The 24,593-nt window shown below is 47.8% G+C and overlaps 1 protein-coding gene across 1 annotated transcript in view; it reads left to right on the forward strand.

Annotated features, from left to right (window-relative positions):
- LOC119437084 (uncharacterized) overlaps window positions 1-24,241 on the forward strand; it is a 55,180-nt gene extending 30,939 nt beyond the window's left edge. Inside the window, exons 2-9 of the mRNA XM_037704184.2 lie at window positions 7,134-7,290; window positions 16,117-16,288; window positions 16,507-16,640; window positions 17,663-17,779; window positions 20,238-20,347; window positions 20,457-20,715; window positions 20,978-21,156; window positions 23,839-24,241. Coding sequence (XP_037560112.1) covers window positions 7,134-7,290; window positions 16,117-16,288; window positions 16,507-16,640; window positions 17,663-17,779; window positions 20,238-20,347; window positions 20,457-20,715; window positions 20,978-21,156; window positions 23,839-24,022 — 1,312 coding nt within the window. The 3' untranslated portion in view covers window positions 24,023-24,241. The remainder of the gene's footprint in view (window positions 1-7,133; window positions 7,291-16,116; window positions 16,289-16,506; window positions 16,641-17,662; window positions 17,780-20,237; window positions 20,348-20,456; window positions 20,716-20,977; window positions 21,157-23,838) is intronic.
- The last annotated feature ends 352 nt before the right edge of the window (window positions 24,242-24,593 follow it).

Raw genomic sequence — 24,593 nt, forward strand, 5'->3', positions numbered from 1 at the left:
CTAAGCAGTGCACTTGCACCAACATTATACACGTCCCGATGAATGCTGCGCATGGTACTGGTGCGCGAAATGAGCCCCACGGGAAACCGCCGGTATTTCTAGGTGCCCAATGCAGGGTATTAGGCTGTTTTAGAACAGGGGCCCCCAAAGATAGAGGGCCCCTAACAAATGGCGTCTAGCCACAGCACATGCGCCGAACCCAAACGGTATCTTTGGGTGTGGGTTTTCGAACGCCCGTAACGCTATATTTCACAAATAGCGTGGGTGCTCCAAACGCCTCATACCTGCTTTGCGTCGTCTCAACGTTCTCAAAAACGCGTCAACGCCCTCTTCATTTAAAATAATAAACTCTCAGGTATACTTTTCATCCTGTAAAATATTACAGATTGCATTATTTCATTGTTTTTTGTTTTTCTCTCTGTCTCTCTCTCTCTCTCTCTCTCTCTCTGGCATTATGTTTTCATTTTGCTTCCGCGTGCAGGAAGGGCGCTGCATTAGCGTGACGCTAACGCAAGCCAGGAACTCTATTCTAAAGCACCTTCCCAGCTGGGTATAGTCCGCGAACGTAAAGTGGTCGCTTGTTGGGGCACCCTAAGCTCTGTAGACTCCTATTCTAAACCTCCCTATTATCTGTTCGGTTTCAGAAAGTGGCCGTGGTGTATAGTGGTTATATTGATATGTTTAAAACGCGTGGACTTTAGTTCAAACGGAAGGGCTGTATTATGTAAGAATTATTAGTTTCCTTTGAACGGCGAAGCTGCTCTAGCTAACCGTAAAAAGTGGCGCCTGCTGTCGCAAAACCTCGCCGAGCTACGACGTCACTGCGTTGCCTAGCAACCACCTCACGGAGCGGCGTGTGCCTCGCCTCCTCTCCGTGCCGTGCACATGTTGCCTTGACATGGGACGTTAAGGAGAGGGAAGGAGAGCATGCGCGCGGCGCGCGCAATGCTCGGGAGAGGGAAAGAGAAAATGAGAGCGAGATAGCGAAAGAAATTGTAGCAGCACCTACGAGGCAATGAGCAGAGCTGCTGCCGACGCCGCCCGCTTTGCCTAGCCGCGCATGCGCCAAAGCAGTAGCGATGACGTCACCTCGGCGCAGGTGCGCGCTCGCTTCGCCCGACAAGGACACGGCTCCTGCCTGCCTGCCTGCGTTTGTGGTATGCCAGGAACGCTGTCGCCGTAGGCGCTGACGCGTCCAACACTAGTCACGCGAAATGTCGCGAAAGGGAAGGTACCTCCGAAAATGATCGCTCGAGAATACCTTCCCTACATGCGTAGTTAAGTTAAACCAAGTTAAAACCTAGCAGTAACCAAGTTAATACCTATAGTAGTAGTAGCCAGTAAGACTTGAAGATTGACACTTTCGCTGTGCCTAAGCTTTGCACGACAGAGTGCAAACTTGCCCGTTTTTTATTCCATTCATTTCTTATCACTCGTCGCAGCAAGTTAGCGATACTGGCGATATCGAAGACGTGACGTCACGCCAGCCAATAACGAAGGGCAAATAGAATGAAAAAAAAGAAAGAAAACATCCTTACATAAAACAGCCCCAGGTATTATACTGGTCGGGTGTCTTTCATCATTTCTCCATCGAAATGCTTATAGCATTCCGATAGAGAGATTATGTATTGTTATCTCTATACGCGCTAAATAACTCAAGGCGGTCAGAAATATTCGGCGCGTTCTATACAACTGCGTCTCTCATAGCCCAGGTGTATCTTCACGACGCAAATCCCATAAATTGCCTTCATTTCGCGCGCATAGAATGAAACTAAAATGGGCCGCATGTAGTACACAGTAACAAGGTCAACCGCTCTTAGGTAAAACATTACTATTAAAGCAAGTATAAGTTAATCTTTCTGCTACTGTATGGAAAGAAATGGCCGATATGACACCTGACGCAAAAATATGTTAATTAAAAGTTACTGTGGTTGATTTCATGTTAAAATTAGGGTGCTCTCAGTGCTGGAAGACTGTTGAGGTGTGTTCTCTAAGGGGATAGAATCCTGTACGTGCCCCCGCGCCGCTTTTAAAACTGCGCCCCTGATCCTCCTCGTCTAGACACTGTGGCGGATCCGAGGATGTTCTATAAAAATCGGGGACACTGTGGGCTTCATGCTGGATGTGCTCTGTCGAAGGATAAAAGCGTCGTAACTAGGTGTGTAAGAATGTGCGTTTTGTGGTTTCTCGAATTGTCGCCTCTGGAACCCTGCGAAATGGGCACTCCGCCCTTTACAAAAACATTTTTTGAATTCTCTCTGTTATCTGCCACTTGGAATTAGGAAAGTAGCGAGCGCTTAGCTCTCCAGCTTTAACAGAGTCATCGCCGCACCTTGCATCAGAACGTAAACCGCGCACAGTACACTATAGGATAGCGGGAAACCGAGCCGCGTCTACACTGAAGCGTCTTTCCGTTCCTCTTTCTCCTAACCCCGCATCCCTCTCTTCCCTGCCACTTGCTCGTGCTGGAAAAGTTTGGCTTGCGCGCTGTCTCGGGGAAATCCTCCCTCGCTCTCGCATGTAGAGGAGCAAGCTGAGGACCGCGGTGGTCGCGACGACTCTGTCGCGTCTCCTGGAGCGCGCTTTGTCGCCTGAAAAATTAAGCGAGTCGGGGACGGCGGCGTGCGGCCGTGCGCCTCCTGCAGCTCTCGCTCTGCCGGGCAATCTCAGCGCGGTGTGCGCAGCCCTGCATGCCTGCCTGGTCGCGCGCGCCTCTGGCTGTGTCGGCGTGCGTGCGCTGCACCTGGCCGGGCGCGTTCGCCCACGCAACCCCCCCCCCCCCCTCACGACCCCCACTGTGGTGCCGGTGCGTGCTCGGGCCCGGGGCGCTTTCTTATTACTATTTGATGCGCGATTTCTCGGCCGGTCGGTCTTGCGGGGCTATCGGGGAGCGGTCATTATCGTGCCGAAACACACATTAGGAAAACCCGGGGAAAAACCTCGGAGGCCCGGCGTCCCTCGGGAATGCCTCCTCGGCGTTTCCCGGCTGCCGGTCTCCTCCGGCCCTGTTGTGCGGCTCACGGCTTCCACCCCACCTTCCGCTCTTCGCCGACGCTCTTGGCGGCCACCGCCGTTTTCCACCGGCTGAGCTCTCTTTCTCGCTCGCCTTGTTCTGTTTTCGTTTTGCTTCCACAACAGCGTGCCGTGCCAGGGTGCCCGTTCGGGAAAAGAAGAAAGACGCAGAAGTTTGCACTGCGCCGTCTGTTCACTTTGTTTCGTCTCCACTTGCCGCGCGCATTGTCCGAGACAGAATCTTTGCCCGGAGAATAATTGCTTTCCTCGGGTCGGAGAGGCAAGCCGCCAGGGAAGCAAGCGGATCCAGCGCGTTGAGCACTGGTCCGGCGGCAGTGTTCGAGAAAAAAAAAAGAAAAGAAGAAAAACGAGCCTCGAGTAGACGGAATGAAACAGCAGCAAGGGTGCCAACAATTATGGACGCACGTCCCCCATCTAACACACAAATGTCGGCTATTCCTGCTTTCTTGCTCGTTTCCAAGCGATGTCGTCACCATAGGGCAGCTCTTCATTGAAGCCTTGCAGTTCACATTGCATGCTGCATGTATTGCTATTCTTTTTCTTTCTTTCTTTCTTTTTTTTCTTGGGAAAGTTTCACCTAAGGTTACCCGATGGGCCACTTGTGTGGAACCCCCTATATATCCACAGGACCTTGTTTGTTTGTTCGCGGGCTTACTTATTTTGTTACACCTACAACAGGAATTTGGTATAGACGGAGGGCTAGGAAGCCGTCATGGGTGTGTGCCCTACGTGACTTGCTCTGTTGTCTCTGGAGGCCGTCTTTGCTAAAGAGAAGATTTGAGGCATGCGTAGAAAACCTGTCGGCAGTAACAAGGACTGTAGTAGCATACCCCTTAAGTTGGAAAGTATAAAGAAAGCTGCCTCTCGCGCATCGCTCAGCGCACAGGTTCTAGTGTACTTCGGTTGCGCGTGACATTCGACTGGCAAACGAATGTTGAACGAAGCCCGCATGCTGTCCACAAAGAAGCGACCGGCCGCGACATTCAGAGCCGCCCAGACAGCCCACATCAGCAGTTAACTTTGTTAGAGACGAATGTTTGTGTGTCGCTCTTTTCTTTGCGACCTGCATGTCGGCTTCGATCGTTGAAAACAAGCTTGAGGCTGACTATCTATCTATCTATCTATCTATCTATCTATCTATCTATCTATCTATCTATCTATCTATCTATCTATCTATCTATCTATCTATCTATCTATCTATCTATAGAGGCAAACTTGCAGCTTGCCGTTATTTTGTCAATATCTATAAAACTATTTTGATTATATCGAATTCCTGAGGGCGCAAATCAAGATCCTGAGGTCAAGTAGTCACTAACTTGCAGCAGCTATCCTAGAGTTATCTGCATAATGATATTTATGAGTCTGAATCTGAATGCGAAAACTTGCAAAACGCTTTATGCTTTGAAGCATAAATCAACACCTAGGTCTGCGGTCAAGTAGCTTGTGCGAAAGCATCGCGCTATCCGCCCGTCCATCCGCCCTACGCGTGTTCGCGTGCCATACCTGCTTCTGTACTTTTGCAAATATCCACCCGCCCCTGTAACGTTGCTTTCTTCTCAACGCGTGTCATTATGTGGCGAAGCGGCTTTAACGACCGAAGCAGGCCATCAATTCCACCATCCTTCCGTGTCCTTTCGCTGCCTTTATGAGTTTGCTGCTTCTTCTTTCTTATCTCTCGCCAACTTTTCTCCCCCAAATCAACTCCTTCCTTAACCGTGTTCTGGTTGTGTCAGAGGGAAACAATACGAAAGCGTGGAACACATTTCGCTGAGAACGAGAAAGTGAAGAGAATGGTTGAGAGGCGGAAGTGAGAGAGTATTTAGCAGTTATTCCTTCCAGTAATTTCTTTCTCTGTCGGTAGCGTCATTCAACTGCAGCACTGTTCTGCTCCCGAACGCACTGACGACAGAAGAAAATAAGGCGCCCGCACTGCACTAATGGGGTCCCCAGAATGACGACACATGTCGCGCGGTGAGGACACGTTGTTGAAATCCGCAGTGTTTGCGCACACCGGTCTCGCGGTCATTGCCGCAGCGTCGCACAGCCAAAGCAATCGTGCCGTTCGTGTCGCACACGTCGCCGGCACGGTTCAACGCAATGTCGTTCGGATATTCCGGGTGCCCCGGAACCGCCACAGTGATGCGGTGGAAACAAGGCCCCAAGAACAGGCCGCTCTAAATTGCAGGCTGTGGCCATTAGCGCCCAGGGCCCGTGAGGTTCCCTCTAGCAAGGCTCGAATTTGTCGCCTGCCGCTCGCGTGCGGCTTCTCTCTTTCTTTTATTTTTGCCCCGCTGGGCTGCGTAGTCGGCTGCTGAGCGCGCTCCTGGGGATCGATCAGGGCAGCCTATTGGGGGGCGGCGAACAGGGCTAATGACCCGCCGGAAAGCCTTTAATAATCAACGAGCCTGTAGGCGCAGACGCGGAAACGCACTTGAGCATTGATTTAGACGAGTGCCCTGCGTGGCTACCGCTCGTTTCGGCTCGCCTCAGACGGAATGGTCTCCCGCGAGCTCTAGTTGCCGTCTTCGACCCCATCTCTCTCCTTCCTTCCTTTCCCACACCATTCCGTGGTCCCTGCCTGACTATGTGCTGGCGGCTTCTTCTCATTTGCTCTGAGTTTGGAAAACAAGAACGTTACCCTAGATTACGGTTTGTTCGTTGTCGTACCAATGGAAATAGTTTGCAGGGGCCTCTATAAAAGAAAGAAAAAAAGTTCAGTTCTATTTAGTAACGACTTATCGCTTGAAATCGAAAAAAAAAGGCAGAAGAAAGAGATGGATACAATCGCAACAGACATATCGAATAATCGTTGGCGAGGGCACTGGCCGCCGAAATTTTTGGAAGGGAGGCTAACGTTACGGCTTCCGGAGCGTTAGTTCACGGGAGGCGCCGCGTTTCGTGTTGACCGTGCGCTACGCAGGCACTGTCTCTTAGATCCATGCACGGTCCGTTTTCTCTGGCCCGGCCTGAGCCCGAAAGTGCCATGCGCTGTCCCGCCCGAGCCCGGCTCGGTGGTTTCAAACCTGACCGGTACCCGGCTCGGGTCAGTTTAAGTTACTAGGCCGCGCAAAGATGCCTTGATAGAGACGAATTTTACTGTGTCAGGTTTGCTGCTGGAGTTTTTGCTAACGAATGAACAGGTAAAAGAAAAAGAAAAAATTACATCCCCTGTTAATGATGCTCGTTTGTGATGTGAACTGTGTAATATGAACGCCCGTGCTACATTTGCCAAATGATTGTGCAGCAATATATAGGGAAGGTAGAGGTGACTTTCCCTCCGTTCCGCTCTAAGCCAACTAAATGGAAGGCCTGTCTGATTGAACGAGATCTTGTGATCATGGTCTCGCATATCACAACTGCAGAAGGGGGTAAAAACTGCGCGAAGGACAGGGTGAAAGCAGAGACGACGTACACTGTGTACGTATTGTCCTTCGTGTGTACGTCGCGTCCTGTCCTTCGCGCTGTTTTTACCCCGTTCGTCATGAACCAACCAGCCCAATTCAGCACACTCACACAACTGCAGAAGGCCACAAAAACGCTGCTGCAATTCCTGAAGGCAACCGGACTGAGCGACTGTCTATGATACAGAGCTGAGAATTTTCACTACGTCAGCGACATCAACAGTGGACTCTCTCTCCTTCTCTTAATTATTTTCTTCCCTTCCCCCTGTGCAGGGTAGCCAACCGGGCTCAGTACTTGTTAAGCTCCCTACCTTTCATTTATAATTATCTCTCTCTATCTCATGCAGACACTACTAGCCATTTCATCTCACTCTTAAATATCGAAGAGCCATTGCAACGTACAATGCTAAAATTGGAGCGAATAACATTGGCGGTGATGTAACTTTAAATATGCTGGTCTATCGGCTTTCAGAATTCCGTAATACACCGCCGCTAAAAGCTTTTTACTCTATTATATATAAATGCGCGACACGAGAGGGCAACGCTCATGTGTGACCACATTGTTACATGGAAAATGTTGACCCGACTGCCTCTGCATGGCTGAGAGCGAAGGTGACGCCATTTTGCTCGTCGTAAGTGCGCATTTTGCTGCCACTCGGCTTGCCGTCGCTGAACCTATCGTGATGTGCGCTGTTGCAGGTGCAGCAACTTCCAGAACGTGAAGCGAGGCGAGGTCTGCAAAGTACCGGGCTCCACAGTTACGCCAGCTCCTCCGGGCAGCCCTACGCCCATCCGACTGCCCCACGCCAAGCCTGACGTCTTCCAAAATGTCCTTCTTTACGTCTACATGGGCAAGGTGGGATGCTTTTGATCTCGTTTTGACGAAGTTGCGGTAACCTTGGGGTCCGGGAGCCGAACGGAAGTACCTGCGCAAAAATTGCTGCTGCAAGACAATAACGCTCGTGAGATTGTCTAGCAAGCGCGACTAATGCGGTGCGATGCATTTCACACCGAAATTCACCAAAGAAAAAAACCGACGTTTACGTAGCACTTAAGCTAATAAAGCCTTCATTCTCGTATAGGCCTGATGGAATTCCTCCAGTAAGGCTAAAAAAATGCCACAGTTTCACCCGAAGGGTGAAGCATTAATAGCGATAGCAAAGTATTATATGACTGCACAAAGTAAGGTTTGTAGTTTTATCGGCCGTATAGTTGCTGTGCACATTCGCTTACTAAATAAATCAGCAAGCATGGTGCCACGTGCGCACAAGCAAAGGTGAACAGATCTCACTCGATTACCGCAAACACTCGCTGTCACAATGCTGACGTGATGAAGAGCGCAGGCCTCGGAGAGTGAATGCTTCGGGCTGCATCTCGCTTGAACGCGTCTCCGACACCTGAGATTACTCTACCTCCAACCCTAGGCGCGTGGTAAGATCATCGCATGTGAAGCGACCAACCATCTCCACTGGCCAAGTCTTTGCACCCGCCGTAGATTACCTCAAAGATACGGCGCGTGGCCCGCGTATGCGATCAGCAGCGCGGACTGCCGTGAGCAGCCACGGCCGTGATAGAGGAGAAGACGCACCCACACTTACCTCCCCCCCCCCTTTCCCGTACTAGCGCGCTTCCCCTTTTACCCACAGCAAACGGCACGCGGGGCGCGATCTTATCGCACTTGGACTTTATACGGAACCTCACGCCGACAGCGATGGCAACGGCGAAAATTCGCCTGGAGTGCCCATATAATTACGGTCACAATAAAACATAGGGAGACCTACGAGCTTCTCTCCTCACTTTAATTATGTGTTTAACTCTATTCAGTCATCTTATTTAGGGCGGTCTGAAAAAAGGCATGTGTGCGCCGACTGTCTAAGGTAATTTAGTTTCAAAACGCCGGTTCATCGAAAAGGACATGTTTGTATTTACACATTAATGCTATCACATTAGCACTTTGCTCGTTTAGTCGTTCTTCGCTCCATGCATTAAGGCGAGGAAAGTATAAATGGGCGACTTAAAGCGCGTGTACAGGAAGTAAATTGCAAACTCAAAGCTCGTTCTGAAATCATTTTTAACTTTTTTTTTTCCTTTCGATGTTATTGTGAACTAAAGTAATGTGTTAAGAGCAGCACGAAATTTCAGCGCATACTCTGAAATGTGGACGCCTGAAAGGGCGACAGCGAAAATGCAGATCTCTTGCACAACTGCGCATGATAAAAGAGGATAAGATGACGAAGTAGAAGGTATATGAAAAGGGACAAAGTGGCAGTGAGTTTTTAACGAAGAGATTACCCTGATTTACTTTTTCGTCTAGTTTTTTTTTTTTTTTCGTCTCTCCCCTTTAACCTTTAACCGCCGGCTTCTTGGCCAATCCCCCGTAGTGGGTAAGCGCCACGGATGAGGATCAAGCAAGCAAGCAAGATTACAGTAGAGAATCTAAAAGTAAGAGGTTATGCCATTGTGAAGGCGCAGCATAGCGGCCATGAACCGAATACACCGTTCTGCGTAGTCGTAAAGTGATAAAAGGCCAGCATTAGCAGGTTGTGGGATAATATTTTAAAGATTTGGATGGTTGTACATATTGTATCAATTCAATGCATATATGCCACCTATTTTGGACGTGTATATAGCACTTGCTGGCCTGAATTTCGCGATTGCAACATGCTCATACAGTAATTATTTAAGAGATCTAATTACTAAACGTTACATAATATATTAGCTCATCCGTTGTTATCCAACATTTTCTTATGTCCTACACCTCTAATATTGCATCACCGAAGAAGAGACATTATCTTCAGTGTTCCGTCGTTCTGTCTTACTAGAAAACTGGAACATCTTCGTTCAAGCAGGTTGTGCAAGCACTACGCTGTTAAAACACGTTTTTGTGGAGAGGCGCATTGCGATTATATACAGTGAAAGTGCTGCTTAATATCAAGCTTATATACTGTTATCCATCCTACGCATTACATGGCCTGCCCAGCTCCACTTTTTCCGCTTAATGTCAACTAGAATAGGTGGACCATTAGAGTTACAGAATGGATACCAAGAGAAGGGAAGCGCAGTCGAGGACGGCAGAAAACTAGGTGGAGTGATGAAGTTAGGAAATTCGCAGGCGCAAGTTGGAATCAGCTAGCACAAGACAGGGGTAATTGGAGATCGCAGGGAGAGGCCTTCGTCCTGCAGTGGACATAAATATAGGGTGTGTTGTTGTTGTTGATGATGATGATGATGATGATGATGATGATGATGATGATGATGATGATGATGATGATGATGATATACTGTTATATTCTGTTCCGGCAACAGATTGCTTCCGGCAACAGATTCTTTTTATTGCGATAGCAATTTACACGGACACTCGAGACGCGCCGCCGTCGCCGCCGCCGCCGTGCTGTACCAGGTGCGATGGCGCATACGCTGCCCACGCGCCCAAGTTGGAGGTCACGTGACCTCTTGAGTTTCGCAGGCGCGATACAGTGAAACCATACATGGAGCGGAAGCACGGAACGTTCCCTTTGGGACAAGCACGCACGCTCTCCCGCGACCTTCGTTCCTCACCACGCCAGTGTTGTGACCGCGAGTGCTCACGGTCGTCAAGCGAATTCAGTTAGTGTATCCCTATAGGCGCGTGACACCGCGCGTGTTTAGTTAGTAAGCGGATGTTTGCTGCAATTTATACCGCCCATGAAAGTGCATATCGCCGTCAGTGCATGACCCTTAATTCGTGTAATATTCCAATAACTTGCTCTCGTTGAAAATTTCCCGCTTTTCTGACGAAACTGCAACTTTTTTTTTTTTTCTATGGTATCATGTGCATGCAGTTGGGCCCCGTCAAGTTCATGTGTCGCCCCATTTCCAGCCGACGATGTATGCAGTTGCACAAATCGATAAGAAACTGTGTCGAGGGACATACAACATTGGTGACATACTTGTTCTTAGTTTGCATAAGGGACATCGGAAATTTATAGGAACGAGTTCGATTGAACGTGTAACAAAAATTAAAAGTGTTTTTAATACGCCGCTCTATTGTTATACAGCCAGTGTCGCAACTTCGCCATAAAACACTGCATTTTTTTTTTCAGTGAGCAACTCGATAATAGACACTCAATTCAAATAATTCATTTGTTTTCACGGCAGATAAATGCCAACGGCAAATGAAGCTGTATGCCGTCCTACAGTAATGATAACGCGCGCTCTACTCTATTCTTTTCTTATCATCCACCCTTCACGACCGGCCGATCCCGATGATAGCGGGGGCGGAGAGCCGCTCGGACCACCAACGAAGTGCGAAAAGGAATAGCATTGGAATAGAATCCTCGCATTATTCTGACCTTGGTTGTAAGCACAGCGCGCGTATTTTTGGGGGCGCGTTGCCCATGAGCGCAGTTGTATCACGTCACAATTTGCTTTTGTGCCTCCGGCACCATAAAGTTTCATACAACTTTGTGACCCGCACAGCCCCTAGCACACTCGTCAATAAACCGCGGGGGTGACGTGCGGCTACGTACGTTTGCGCGGTGTAGTAAAAGTGGCGCTGGATCGAGACAATTTCCTTCTTGCATGGTAAGCGGTGCCTTATTGGCATGCCCCCGCTAGGCGCGCTTATTTCTGTGCAGCGAAGACAGCCCCTATCGCCTACGCTGACCTATTGCATACAAGACAGCCCCGATCGTGTGACCTATCGTTCCTATCGATAGGTCAGCGGCGACGCCGATAAGATAGGCCTTTGATTTGCATCGTTGCGACAGCTGAGGCTATACCCTGGGGTATAGAACGGTATCGTTGATAAAAGGAAGCTGTGAAAGCCAGTGACATAGCGACAAGTCCGAGTAGCGGAGACCTGTCCAACTGCAAAGTGATGTCCATAGGCAAGTTGTCTCGAACCAGCATCCCATGTTAGTCTGTGCTAACACGCTTAAGTTACGTGGACGCACGTCCTCCTCTCTCCTGTCCCTTCCACGCTCTATACCAGTGTGCCGGTTGCTTTACGCGTCATTAAAGTGACCAAAAGGTTAAGGCCTTCGACAAAATTTTGAGAAGTCCTTGGACATATTTTGCCATTGGCGGCAGCACTACGACCATATGGTGAAACTAAAAACCTCGTAAAAGTACTTTTAATGACTTGGTTGCAATCATTTCTGCCAACAATATACAATCAACCACGTAACAAAACGTCACTTCAGCTACGCCTTCCATTCTGTTGAACCGTTTTGTTTCAACCGGCCTTTTAAAGAAATGTTACTCAGCACAGGCCCAACCCATGGGCAGTTGGTCACCCGCACTCACAACTATACATATACGGACCGCAGATTAAATGACGACGATTCCAGATATAACTGAACAGCCAAAGCGCTTTACGTCCGGAATTCAAGTTCATCATTGAACTGCATGATACTATTTTTATTTGATTACCGAACACCCCATAGTGCTGCAGGAGAAAGTATGGGCATTATATACACAGCATTTGCAGCTGCTATAGGTCGCCGGAGTCTTGACGTTGAAGATACTCAAGCAACGCCTGGGCATCCGAATTACTGCAAGGTGCTTCCAGTCAAGCGTAGAACAGCTGCCACCGAAGGAACGTGAAGACCACTTCCAGCCATGCGTTCTTTTCTGAGTCGATAGCGCGAAACGGAACGTTCGGCTTATGCGTGCGCATCGAGGAATATGTCGAGCCACATTCCTTTCGCTCTTCTGAACCCCGCTGCATCTGATTCGAAAGAGCCAGTAAACTTAGCGATCGCTCTTTTTACTTTCTATGTCTTTTCATAAACTAGTAGGAAGTTGCTTCCCGAGTGTGGCTGCTTTAGTTATTCTTTTTTTTTTTCGAGTACAGGCTTTCGAACAGCACTAAAAATACACGTCTTTGTCGGACAACAATAGCCTGGGTTACGAAAAAAAAAATGCTCAAGCGGCCGCGGGTTCTCGTAGAGCGGTTTCTGTAAGCACGACAACTTCACACAGTCCGCAGAACAGCGCGGATGGAGCTCGTCCGGAACCTTTCTCCAGACTTTTAGAAAGCCCTACTTATCCACCGGGGACGTCGAGACCTCGCAGGCAAACTTCGACCAATTCGTCATGATGTGGGTTGGCTCCTCGGGAGATTCTTGCTCTCTAAGGACGAGAACCTTTTTTTTTTTTTTTTTTGCTGCTCTACTGACTTCCAATGCAATCAAATGGTGTAGTAAGTCGCGATACTACTCCACAGACAGAAAACGAAAACTTAGTATATGAATTAGTATGACTGAATAAGACGTTTGGAAGTGACAATAAGGGGGTGGGGTGTGATGTTATATGTCAATATCGCAAACCCTGGCGCTCTCACCGTGCTATACTGTACTGAACACTACTCTTTCTTGGTTGGAACGCTTTCGTTGCACGCAGTGCGCAAGCAGTTTTTCTCCACGGCCCAAGAATGTCTCGTATTTAAGCTAGAGTCGCGATGTGGCGGTGCCTTCTAATATTGTCTGTCTTATTGTCATGTTGATGTCAGAAGCCGGTGCGTTCTGGTAGCCTTCGTGGTGTCAACTTCAACTTATGTGGCGTAATATTCAATAACTATGATTACAAAAAGGCAGCCAATTCACGCTGAAGTGGTTGAACAGTCCGCATGGCAAGTTCCTTCTCCGTGGCTCCATTGTCTTCCTCAACGCAGTCTCCATGGCTGCGCTCCCGAGAACATTGGCAGATAAAAGGGGGAGGGGGGGGGGGGGTCTTTTTTTTTTTTTTCAATAGTGCGACCGCTTTTGCTAGACAGCGTTTGCGTTGTATTTTTTGTACCTCTTGGGCCCGTGTCTTCTACGCCTAATCTTTCGAATCATGGCGAGTTCCAAACGCGTCATGCCTCGAGCCCGGCTATATTCGTTTTCTTTAAAAACCGGGTCGTTACTGCTCCTCGTAATTTTATTCGCTACAAAATATGTTTTCAGAGACCAAAGAATAGTGGAACTTGGGTCCTCTCTCTGTCCTTGGAGTCATTTATCTGCATCTTCCCTGCATTGCAGCCCGCGATGCGCCAAAGACGTGGAGTGAAGCAACCTTTCGAACCCCTACCTAAACAGGGGGAAAAAAAGAGTGAAAGAAAAAAAAAAACCTTCTTCCAAGCAAAAACGTAATCCAATCAAATTTTCGAAAATAACTAAATGTTCGCCGCTATGGAATTTTCATATGTTGTGATTTATGACAAGTCACTTCAGTATAAAGCTTCTGAATACGACAACGTGTTCACAGGATGATGGAGACCACTGTTAATCGCTTACGAATGCATGGTATAAAACAAATTTTGGATATCTTCAAAAGCTTCAACTTCGTCTCTCTTTAAACAATATTATGTCAATTAAGCTTTCAGAAACAAATACTGTTATGTTTTCCTTTCAAATGCGCCATATTTTTTACATTAACCGCGCCATTACGCAATATATAGCTGAATGCACTTCACAAGCTATTTTTTTTTCTTTTTTAACTTCACAAAACTTTATCTCGTATATTTCGACTTTGCCGCCCGCTAAAGCTTTTTTTTTTTTTGCGTCCCTTTTTTTCTTCTTTTTTTTTTTTTTTTGTTAACCAATGCACGCATGTTTAATGTGGTCAGAGGCTGTTGCTGCAGAATCAAGCAGCATCAGCAAAGGAAGTAACCTATATTCTGGCCCTTTATTGTCACCTTACCGTATAGATTCACATGCGCGTGTTGTTTTGTATCGGTCACTAACATACGTTGTCAAGCGTCACAAAAAGCTGCCGAAGAGAATAACGAGCTCTGGAACGGAGGGTCCCAACAGCTAAGCGCTCAGCGAAAGCCCCACCGAAAGCGCCAGAGGTGCGCGCCATCTACCAAGGGAGACTCAAACTAGCGGGGACTGCGGTGCGTTGGCGCGAATTTCGGACCACGTCCGTTACTTGTTGGCTATGCAGGAATACGGTCTTTTGTTGATCCTTTTTCTGGCTGGTCCACTTGTTCAGCATTTCGAACATTCAAGGTTTTTTTTTTTTTTTTTTTTTTTTTTTTTTTTTTTTTTTTTTTGCCCCGGTAGCTTCGCCGGTGACCAGTTTCTGCCAGCGCGAAATCACACTTCGTTACATATCACCACGATCTGATTATCAGGCACGCCGTAGAGGGGTGGGGTCTCAGGATTAGAGTTCTGACCACCTGGGGTTATTTAACATGTACCTAAATCTGAGTACATGAGCGTTCTTGCATGGCGCCCCCATCGGAATTCGGCCGCTGCGGCCGGCATTGAACCCGCGACCTCGTGCTTAGAAGTACAATACCCTTGCCCCTGGGCTACAGCGGCGGGTTACTTACGAGTGTGAAGAATAAGTAGATTCGAAGGGTTTGATATCTTTATCTTTAGTAACAACCATATTAATGAAACAGACCGGGAAACCAGAGAAAACACAGGAGAAAATGATTTGTTGTGTTTAATTGAAGTGTAGAAATAATACGACAAATGGAAATGAATGTAGACGGGACGTTGGCCGCAGCGGCAAAAAAAAAAAAAAAAATCATCGCGCGGTTTGCGCGGGAGGTGTTGGTTCGGCTCCCACCTGCGTCCAGCTGTCTTTTCGTCGACTTTCATTTCCCTTTTCCTCGTTATTTCTACCATTTAAAGTGAACATAACGGTTAACTTCCCTTATGCTTTCTTTGGCTTCATTGTCTGTTTTCCTCATATGGTCGTAACTTCGTTACATAAGCATCCAGGCAACCCATGATTGTCTGGTATCATTGTTTGCAATTTGGATCCGCGGCGACTCAGTGTCTATGGCGTTCTGGTGCCGAGCACGAGGTCGCGGCTTCGATTCCCCACCACGCATCGGCCGAATGTTGATGAGGGCAGAAGACAAAAACGTCTATGTATGTGCACGTAAAGAAACGTCAGGTGGTCAAAATTAAGGCGGAGCCTCTCACTACTGGTATCATCTCAGACGCCGCGTGTCGCTTAACACCATCAGTCAATCAATTACTGTCTGTAGTTATATCCTGATGCACATCGTGGGTGTTTCTAACTGCGATGAACCGACACAGTTTCACTCACCTAGAAATCGTTAGTTTTGTACTGTCTAGTCTAATGTGTTCCTTTATCCTCTAGTCAAAAAAGTATCTCTATACATCTCTGAATTTGTATTTTGTTTTCCTTGAAATGGACGAAGGGGCAGTTCAGTATTTAATAAGATGCTTCAAATACATTTATTTGCGATTACTGCCTTGTGCACGTTAAAGCTCCCGATGACATGCTTACTTCTTTTTTTTTTTTGTCGCGTATTCTGCAAACAGACCGAGAAGCCAAATATGCCCTCGATGCATATATCTCTGAATGGTCAACTCATCAGCTGCGATGCCTGGGTTTTTCCCGCTGAATCACTCCATACATTTGTTTCACACGTTAATTTAGATTGGTAGCGATAAACTTGGAGTATTCAAATTTGAACCTTTTTTTTTCTTTTTTCAGCTGTGAACACGTTACATTAACTTCACCATTAGCCTACAGTGTGAATACAGGTCATGTCGTGTTATCAAGGTATCCTAGCGACGCTTGCAATTTTATTTATTGTTCTTATACGCGAATCTGTAACAATTACTGTGTACTTTTGCTCTTGCCGTTGTTGTTGCTTTGTTTGGGAGTGCTTTTCGAGGTACTTTACTGGAATGCTCTTTTCATTTTTCCCTTTCCTTTTTTTTTTCAGATCCACCTGCAGGACAGCACAGTATTCGAAGCGCTAGCCCTCGCGCATGAACTGGGCATTGAAGAGCTGCGGCAAAGTTGCGAGGACCACGTCACCAGCACCATGTCCATTCACAATGCGTGCACGTTCTTGGCTTCCGCTTTGGCTATGGAAGATAGGGTTTCTAGTTCAGGCAAGTCCCTTCAGTCATTTTTTTCACGCGAAGCTTGTATACGCTAGCCTGCGCCGGCAATGTAACGCTAAAACTACTATGGCTCATACCCGCATTGGTTGCACGTCTGGTGAACGCTTGGTTATCGCGATAAAAAAAATGCAAGAACTTCAAGAACATCCGTGAGAATTGCAGGAGTTACAATTATTTCACGTGTTGTTAAACATTTATCTTTTCAGGCACAAAAGGGGGAAAGTCATTCGTGGACAGGTGTACAGCGTTCGTGGGCGAAAACGCCATAGAGTGCGTCAAGACGAGCGCATTTTTTAACCTCCCCAAGGACGCCCTCATCCACCTTGTGTCTTCGGACTACGTGAGTTTCTTTTCGGTGGTGATAACTTGACGCCTGCCCGGCTGACTTGAGCCGGCCGTATTGCGGCGCCGAGCAACTTCGCCCGCTTTCGTTACGCGTACTTTCCGTCCCGGAAGAGATATATGGACCCCACTTCACGGGTGGTCACTCCATAGCCACACAAATTTAAACTCATATATTGGAGTCTCTCGAAAAAAAAAATGTTGCTGTCGTACAACTTCGACAGTGTATAATCGCACGACGCCCGCAACCAAAATAAATATCGGCGAGAAACTACGAATAATTTTTTTTTTTCACAATGGCCGCGTTTGCGAAAAACCTGAGCCGTGAAGTTTGAGCATAAGTTTGCGATCAAAAAGAATTTGGTTGCTTGCCTTTTCCATGCGTTCTTTTCGTTCGTTTGTTTAGAGACCACCTACAGGTGGTATGCTGTATTGCAAAAGACAGAAACCGCTGCGTTTAGTGCGTGCATGTCCAACCAGTAGGCAGACGTGTAGCGCGTAAAGTTGAAACATGTTTAGGGAGGAAACATCCTTTTTAATACGCAAATCGTAGGAAGGAAGCAAGAAGGCGACAGGACAGAGCGCACTGTCGCTCTGTCCTGTCGCCTTCTTCCTTCCTAGCTTCCTATGATTTGCAAACTAAAAAAGATTTTTCCTTGCCTAAACACTGCTTCATTGTCTAAACAAAGTTTCATCAATCAGCCCAATCAGTCACCCTTTTGCTGAAATAAGTGGTGCACGCACAGCCAGTTTGCTTGATAACATGTATGGTACGCAATGCTATGACGATATGGAGTAAATGGTATCTGTACTGCATGCACAGCTGCTTGTACTTTTCCACAACAATTGACGTTGGCGCAATTGACTCAAACTTCGGAGACATAATCTGAGAAAATGTGGTGACCGTGCGCGGCGTGTCTGTCATGTTATCTTCACGCATAAATTTACGCTATATATGCTTGTCCAGGACGCTTTGATCATGAGTTTCTTTATTCCTGTCTTTGAATTTCGTTGGACAAGTTGGCAATGGAAGAAGAGGACGTCTGGCGAGCAGTGTTGTCGTGGGCTAAGCACCATGCCGGAGTCACTCAGCCGACGGCGCACTGGACGGAAGAGGAAAGAGCTAGGATTTGCCAGGTATCGTAGCTCCGGCGTTCGAAATAACCAATTAGTAGGTCAATTATGTTTTAGCCATTAATGTCTATCGCGAGATATATAAAAGATGGATGACATGCTTCGTCATCGTTGCGATTCTCTCCTTTCTTTCGCAAAAAGCTTTCCCTGAAATCCAGTATGTTCAATCAAGAAGATCAAGTCAAGGCTGCAGAAACTCGCGTAAATGTCAAAAAACGTTTCTATGAGAAAATGCAGTGGACACCGCTATATTTCTGCAAGACAACCTCTTGGAGTAAGTTCAGTTGTCAAACTTGTGTTATCCCGTAGCAATAAATGTACGAGTCTTGGTTGGGTCGCTTGATAGACGCTTGTAGAAGGAGAAGTTTTTCAAGAAAATATGTAAGCTAGAGGAAGACTTTACTTTGACACTCTAGCAGGGCGGTTCGGTGCGAGAACAGTGTAAAATACAAGGAGAAAAAAAAGAAACCGACAAAGAAAGTGCAACAGAGTGATATGTGTTGGTAAGGCTTACACCTGGTAAGGCTTACAAGTAATATATACGTAAACATTTTCCACTCCCGTGGGACGTTGCAAGACCTGTACAAGCAAAGGCATGTTCATGCGATCTTTCACGTAGTGTACTGTTGCACAATGGGTGACTAATTCTAAGCAGAAGATTTCATCCTTATCCCACACGAGTAAGTTTGTTGCTTGAAAACCCTGGAACAACCATGAAGACGAAATGGTTTTATAGTTATGCTCTACAGGCTGTATTCCATTCGGCGGCAATACGTCACCACTATCTCCTTCCATTCATTTTTTAGACCTTAAAAGCGGCGACAGCAAATGTATGTACGCTGTTTCAAACGCGCTTATGCGTACGTAATTGCATAAAGTGACGCTGAATAGGAATATAAAGTCAATATTTACTATGACCCACTGCTTCAGCAGTTGGAAGACTCTTACCGTGAGAGAAGCAAATGGTGAAAAATCGAAGGACAGGTGGCAACGCCACCCTGAAGTTCCCGCACCAACTCACTGTGACGTCACAGATTTTGGGAGTGTCTACTTGGATCCTATTTATTGTATATCGCTAAAGAAGGACAACATTGCATTCCAAAGGAACCAAAAGGCCCGACGCGGCAAGTTTCAAGAACTTTCTCAGCGGCAAAACGGCTCAAATACGAGAGCTTACTTGGAAAATCCGTGCCACCATACTCACGCAGCGGCGCTGAGAAGTAGGAACTAAATTGAAATTTGTGGAGATTGGCCTTCATTTTCGACATAAAATACAGCCTTTCAAATAGTATTTTAAAAGATATTATCCAAAGTAGTATTTTGAAAGAATAATTTACCACCCTGAATTGATTAGCATTAGCGTCTGTAAAGCTGGCTTCTCCATTGAAAGGGTCCTTATGGGGAGAAGCCCACTTCTGTAATTGCTTCCAGTTTACAATTTTCTTCATCAGCTCAGGGCCACGGCATCGTGTACGAGGGACGCCGCCGACCTTGTACGATTCTACCGTCGGCTTACTTTTATAAATAAAGTTTATTCCTCCTCCTCCTCCTCCTCCTCCTCCTCCTACTACTACTACTACTACTACTACTACTACTACTACTACTACTACTACTACTACTACTACTACTACTACTACTACTACTACTACTACACAACACACACACACACACACACACACACACACACACACACACACACACACACACACACACACCCACACACACAATAGTATTTTAAAAGACTATTATCCAAAGTAGTATTTTGAAAGAATAATTTACCACCCTGAATTGATTAGCATTAGCGTCTGTAAAGCTGGCTTCTCCATTGAAAGGGTCCTTATGGGGAGAAGCCCACTTCTGTAATTGCTTCCAGTTTACAATTTTCTTCATCAGCTCAGGGCCCCGGCATCGTGTACGAGGACGCCGCCGACCTTGTACGATTCTACCGTCGGCTTACTTTTATAAATAAAGTTTATTCCTCCTCCTCCTCCTCCTCCTCCTCCTCCTCATACTACTACTATACTAATACTACTACTACTATACTACTACTACTACTACTACTACTACTACTACTACTACTACTACTACAACACACGCACACGCGCACACACACACACACACACACAAACGTGTGCATGCGCATCTGCGTTCGTGCGTACGTGCTTGAACACAACCTCACCCCACCCTCCTTCGTCGCAATTATTTAGCTTACCTGACCCCCTCGCCAGGTGAGCTGAAAAGTACCGCGTACTGACTGAGCATTGCATTAAGCGAGCGCGCGTCATTACAGAACTATAAAAGTTCTTACGCCTCCGAAGTGTTCATCATCAAACCATTTTGCAATCATGTATACAGAGCTGTACTACCGTATTCCTGCTTGTCGTTTTTCGGAGATTCACGTGCTAGAGCTACTAGTTATAAGGCACATTCCAGAGTGCTCGTTCTTTTTTCTGTTTTTCAGCAACTTCTGGGAGTCATCAATCATGTGCGACTGCTGCTCATCGACAGTCAAGTGTTCGCGGAAGAGGTTGAACCGACGGGTGCTGTTCCAATGGAATTGACGCTGGAAAGGTTGGAACTCGGCTGTTAAGCAAAATAAAAAAGCTGCTTTGCCAGTTCGTTGCTTATCCGTTGTGCTGCGTGGCCAAGGAACTTTCTCCTCAAGAAACGTCTGGCGCAGGTACCGGTACGCGGCGCTGCCGAGCAAGTTCACGCACCTGGAGGAGCGGCATCTTCAGCCGCGCACCTCGCTACGACTCTTCCAGGGCTCGCAGCTGCTCACCGGGCCCAAGCTGCGACTGCAACAAGTGCTGAACGCCTGGTACGGCGCACCGAAGCAGCTCTGGCGGCTACTGTACCGGGCCTCCAACCATGGTTACTCGGCCGAGTCATTTCACCACCTGTGCGACGGACACAGCCCCACCTTTGTCATCGCCCTGGTAAGCGTGCGTTCTCTACAGCTTTAGTACTCTCTAAAGCTTTAGAGAGCTTGCAGTGTTAGAGAAGACACACCACCCAACCTAACCTCACTTGCACAAAGAAAATATAGCACTGATGATTGAGGGCACGCTGTACCGTAAAAATTTTTAAATCCACAGTTATCCGCTGCGCCAATAGTGAGAGCCGAGTGGCGAGTGTGAACGGGCCTGCACACGGCGTGTTCTGGGCCTCTTTTTCTGAGTGTGCGGCGGTGAAATGCAGGGTTCTCAGGGACAGCTGTGCGGCGGCTTCAGCGACGTACCGTGGGGCAAGACGGGAGGCCGCGGCCGCTACATTCCCTCGGAGAAAGCCTTCCTGTTCACGCTCATCAACAACGCGGACCTACCGCCCACAAAGTTCGACATCGTCAAGAAGATGTTCGCCATCTCCCACCACCCTGAGTAAGTACCCGCGCACGCCTCGATGGAAGGAGAGAGAGTGAGGTTCATTTTGAATGCAGCGCTGGCAAATCGTCCTGGAGAATCAGATTCTGGACCACTAATTGAAATAGGGGGATGAGAAGGAAGCTGAGAAATCCAGAATAGTGACACACAATAATGGTAATGTAGACAAAAAAAAAAGGCTTAAGCTTGCAGTCGGCCGCGCAAGGCTTGAAACAGCGAAGCTGGGCGATCCTAGGGGCATATTATGGCTGATGCTAGGTTGTAACTTGGCTGAGGCTAGGTTGCCGCTGTCTGTCCCGCTTAGCAGCGAGCCTTGCTTCGCGAAGCGCGGCCTCTTCTTCGGGAGTACGAACTATATTTGGGAGTCCCATGGCTTCTACTGATCGAGCGCCGCCGCGCACACGCTTACATTGCTGTTGCCTCAAGGTCAGCGCATGCGCAGATCCAATCGTTATCACGGTGCATGCGCAGATCTCGGCGCGGCAGTGGAAACCGGTTGCGCGTAGTGTCGCCGAGCTGCTGCCGACGCCGCCCGCGTTTCCCCGGCGAGAACGATGGAAACGTCCCGTGGCTGCTTCTGATCGAGCGCCGCCGCGCACCGGCTTACATAGCTGTTGCTCGCTGTCAGCGCATGCGCAGTACGCAGGTGGTAGGTTGCGCCAGGTGTTCTAGCAGCTGCGGCGTTGCTGGTTGTCATGGCTACGGCGCGGCTGGCTTTTGTGTGAAACACCATACTTTTTACGGCTAGCTTAAACAGCTTCGCTGTTAAAAAAATGCAGATCCCACGCACTGTGAAAATTTATGAAATGCACCTCTATACCGATGGATCGACTACGTCGTCCAGTTCTGGTGGTGCGGTGGTTATACCAACGCGAGGAATAACACTGCGATTCAAGACATCGCATGCCACGACGTCTACGGCGGCAGAACTAATGGCTTTGCGTCGTGCACTGGAATTCATTGAATCTGAAAGACCTAGAAAACGGGCTGTGTTTTCTTACACAGCGGGACGACGGGCTTGTGTGAACGTCTTTTACCATACGCGTCAGCTAATTCACCGCTAATTTCCTTCTTCCTTTCCCTCCTATCTCTCCCTGTCATCTTTGTGTTCCCCTTTCCCATTCCCCCGATGTAGGGTAGCCAACCGGACGTTATTCTGGTTAACCTCCCTGCCTACTGTCTTTCTCTTCCTTCCTTCCTTCCTTCCTTCCTTCCTTCCTTCCTTCCTTCCTATGTAATATGAAGAATTTCGCAAGTAGTTGGCTATCCAGCAACGTTTGGGGTTCTGCAAAGCGTTACCAAATGGAACAATATGTTTATGTAAGGTGAGCGATTGCGTGTGTGTGTGCGTGTGCGTGTGCGTGTGTGTGTGTGTGTGTGTGTGTGTGTGTGTGTGTGTGTGTGTGTGTGTGTGTGTGTGTGTGTGTGTGTGTGTGTGTGTGTGTGTGTGTGTGATAGCAGCAAGGAGCCGGTAGTACGGCGCCGATGGCATGACCAGTGATTTATTGTACTCCGGTGAAGGACATAACAGCAACGGGAAGCATATACCACATCGTTTCGTTTTATGCCGCGGGTTAAGTTTTGAAACATAAAACCATGGTCCTTCAATACTTTCTTATAAAACGTTACCACCTATTCTGTTACGACCTGGGCCAATATCGAGGACGCTACAATATGGGGATGGGGGGGGGGGGGGGGCGCTCTCACTTTCATAGGCCGTTTGTTGCTATGTGACTTGGCGCGTGCGAAACATCGTCGCAAGGTTGACAATTAGTCGGGAAGTTCATTCCTACCTGTGTGGCGCGCCTGCTCGTGCTCGCCACAGAAGAAACAGTATATGCGACGTGACGCGTGCGCGCCATTCGTCTCAAAACCTTGGTTGGTGTTGGCTCAAAAGAAGTACGCACACAGTAATGAAACAAACAAAGAGCACGTCACCATACAAACGAAGAGTGTTATGTTTGTTAAAGGAGCCATAGGTCTAATAGTGTGGTACCGCACATTGTTTTAAACGTATATCGAACGGGGCGAGAATGGCTAAATAAAATGGCGTCCATCTATCACGACTACGAATTCGTAGGCTGTCTTAAGACGATACATCTTTTAGAATGACTGAAAATTATCGAACAGTATCTGGCTCCTCCGTGCGTTCGCTCAAGAAATGATTCCACTTTGCAACAACCGCTGGTCTCCAGCTGCAGGCGGCCGGCTTGTTGCGACAAACAGGCCAGTAAAATCAGTTCCTCTGCCGGCCGTGCTTCTTGTCTGTTCATGGTATATACGGAAAAGCAGGCGTGCAAAGCACGAACACTAGAAGAACGAGGACAACACAAGCGCCGGCGTTTGTGTTGTCCTTCTCGTCCTTATTCTTCTTTCTGTGGTTTTACGTGCCAAAACCAGTTCTGATTATGAGGCACGCCGTAGTGGAGGGCTCCGGATTAATTTTGACCACCTGGAGTTCTTTAACGTGCACTACAACGCAAGCACACGGGCGTTTTTGCATGCGGGCGCCGCGGCCGGGATTCGATCCCGCGACCTCGTGCTCGGCAGCGCAACGCCTGAGCCACTGAGCCACTGCGGCGGGTTATTGTGTCTGTCTTTTGCACGCCGCCTTTTGCGTACCACGAATTCCTGCAAACTTCCTCAGCTTTCTGTCGTTCTCTTATCTGTCCATCGCAGGTACGGGCCGATTTTCGGGGCTGGCGCAGACCTGAGCATCTCCAATCACTGCAACTCCAACATGGAGAGCTACTCGAACCTACCGCACTCGTACGATGGGGAAGGCGCTTCGTGCACACTTCTCATGGGCGACTACAACTTTACAGTGCTGGACTACGAGGTCTTCACGACCGTTGGAAAGTGATATATGCTGCGATCGATAGTTCCTTAGGCCTTTTCCTTTTTTTTTTCTTTTGTACATTGTGCTGAACTGAACCTGTGTTATGCTCATTTTACACTCGTTGCGACGGCCTTTTTTTTTTTTCTTTTTTTGCATGCGACGCGCCCTTTCTTAAGGTTCATTTACAAGCCTTGTCGAGACTGGACGAATAAACATGCACGGTTTTGACGTCTTGATGTTCAAAGCGCTTTCTTCATTTGGGGAGGGGGGTTGTATTTGTGCCTTTGTGTGTGTGTGTTGTTTTTTTTTTTGTCTTTTTTGTATTTTGTGCCTTATTCATAGAAAGAGTATGCCTGGCCAACTATCGGAGAGGAGGTTTAGTGGCACTTATTTGAATATCACTCGGCCACTTCCGGACGTAAATTGTTTTTCGATTCTTTCTACCGAGACGGCAACCGGAAGCCCGAAACTGGGTGAAACTCGGTTTGCTGTGTACGTCCGTCCTTTTCGTTGCGCCGTCGTTGTCATCCTCAAGTCGTCGTCAGGCTTCATCGCCGTCATGCGATGAAAAAAATGGAGAAGAAAAAACTAAATG

Source organism: Dermacentor silvarum, chromosome 1 (genome assembly GCF_013339745.2).
Source record: "Dermacentor silvarum isolate Dsil-2018 chromosome 1, BIME_Dsil_1.4, whole genome shotgun sequence".
Taxonomy (NCBI): Eukaryota; Metazoa; Arthropoda; class Arachnida; order Ixodida; family Ixodidae; genus Dermacentor; species Dermacentor silvarum.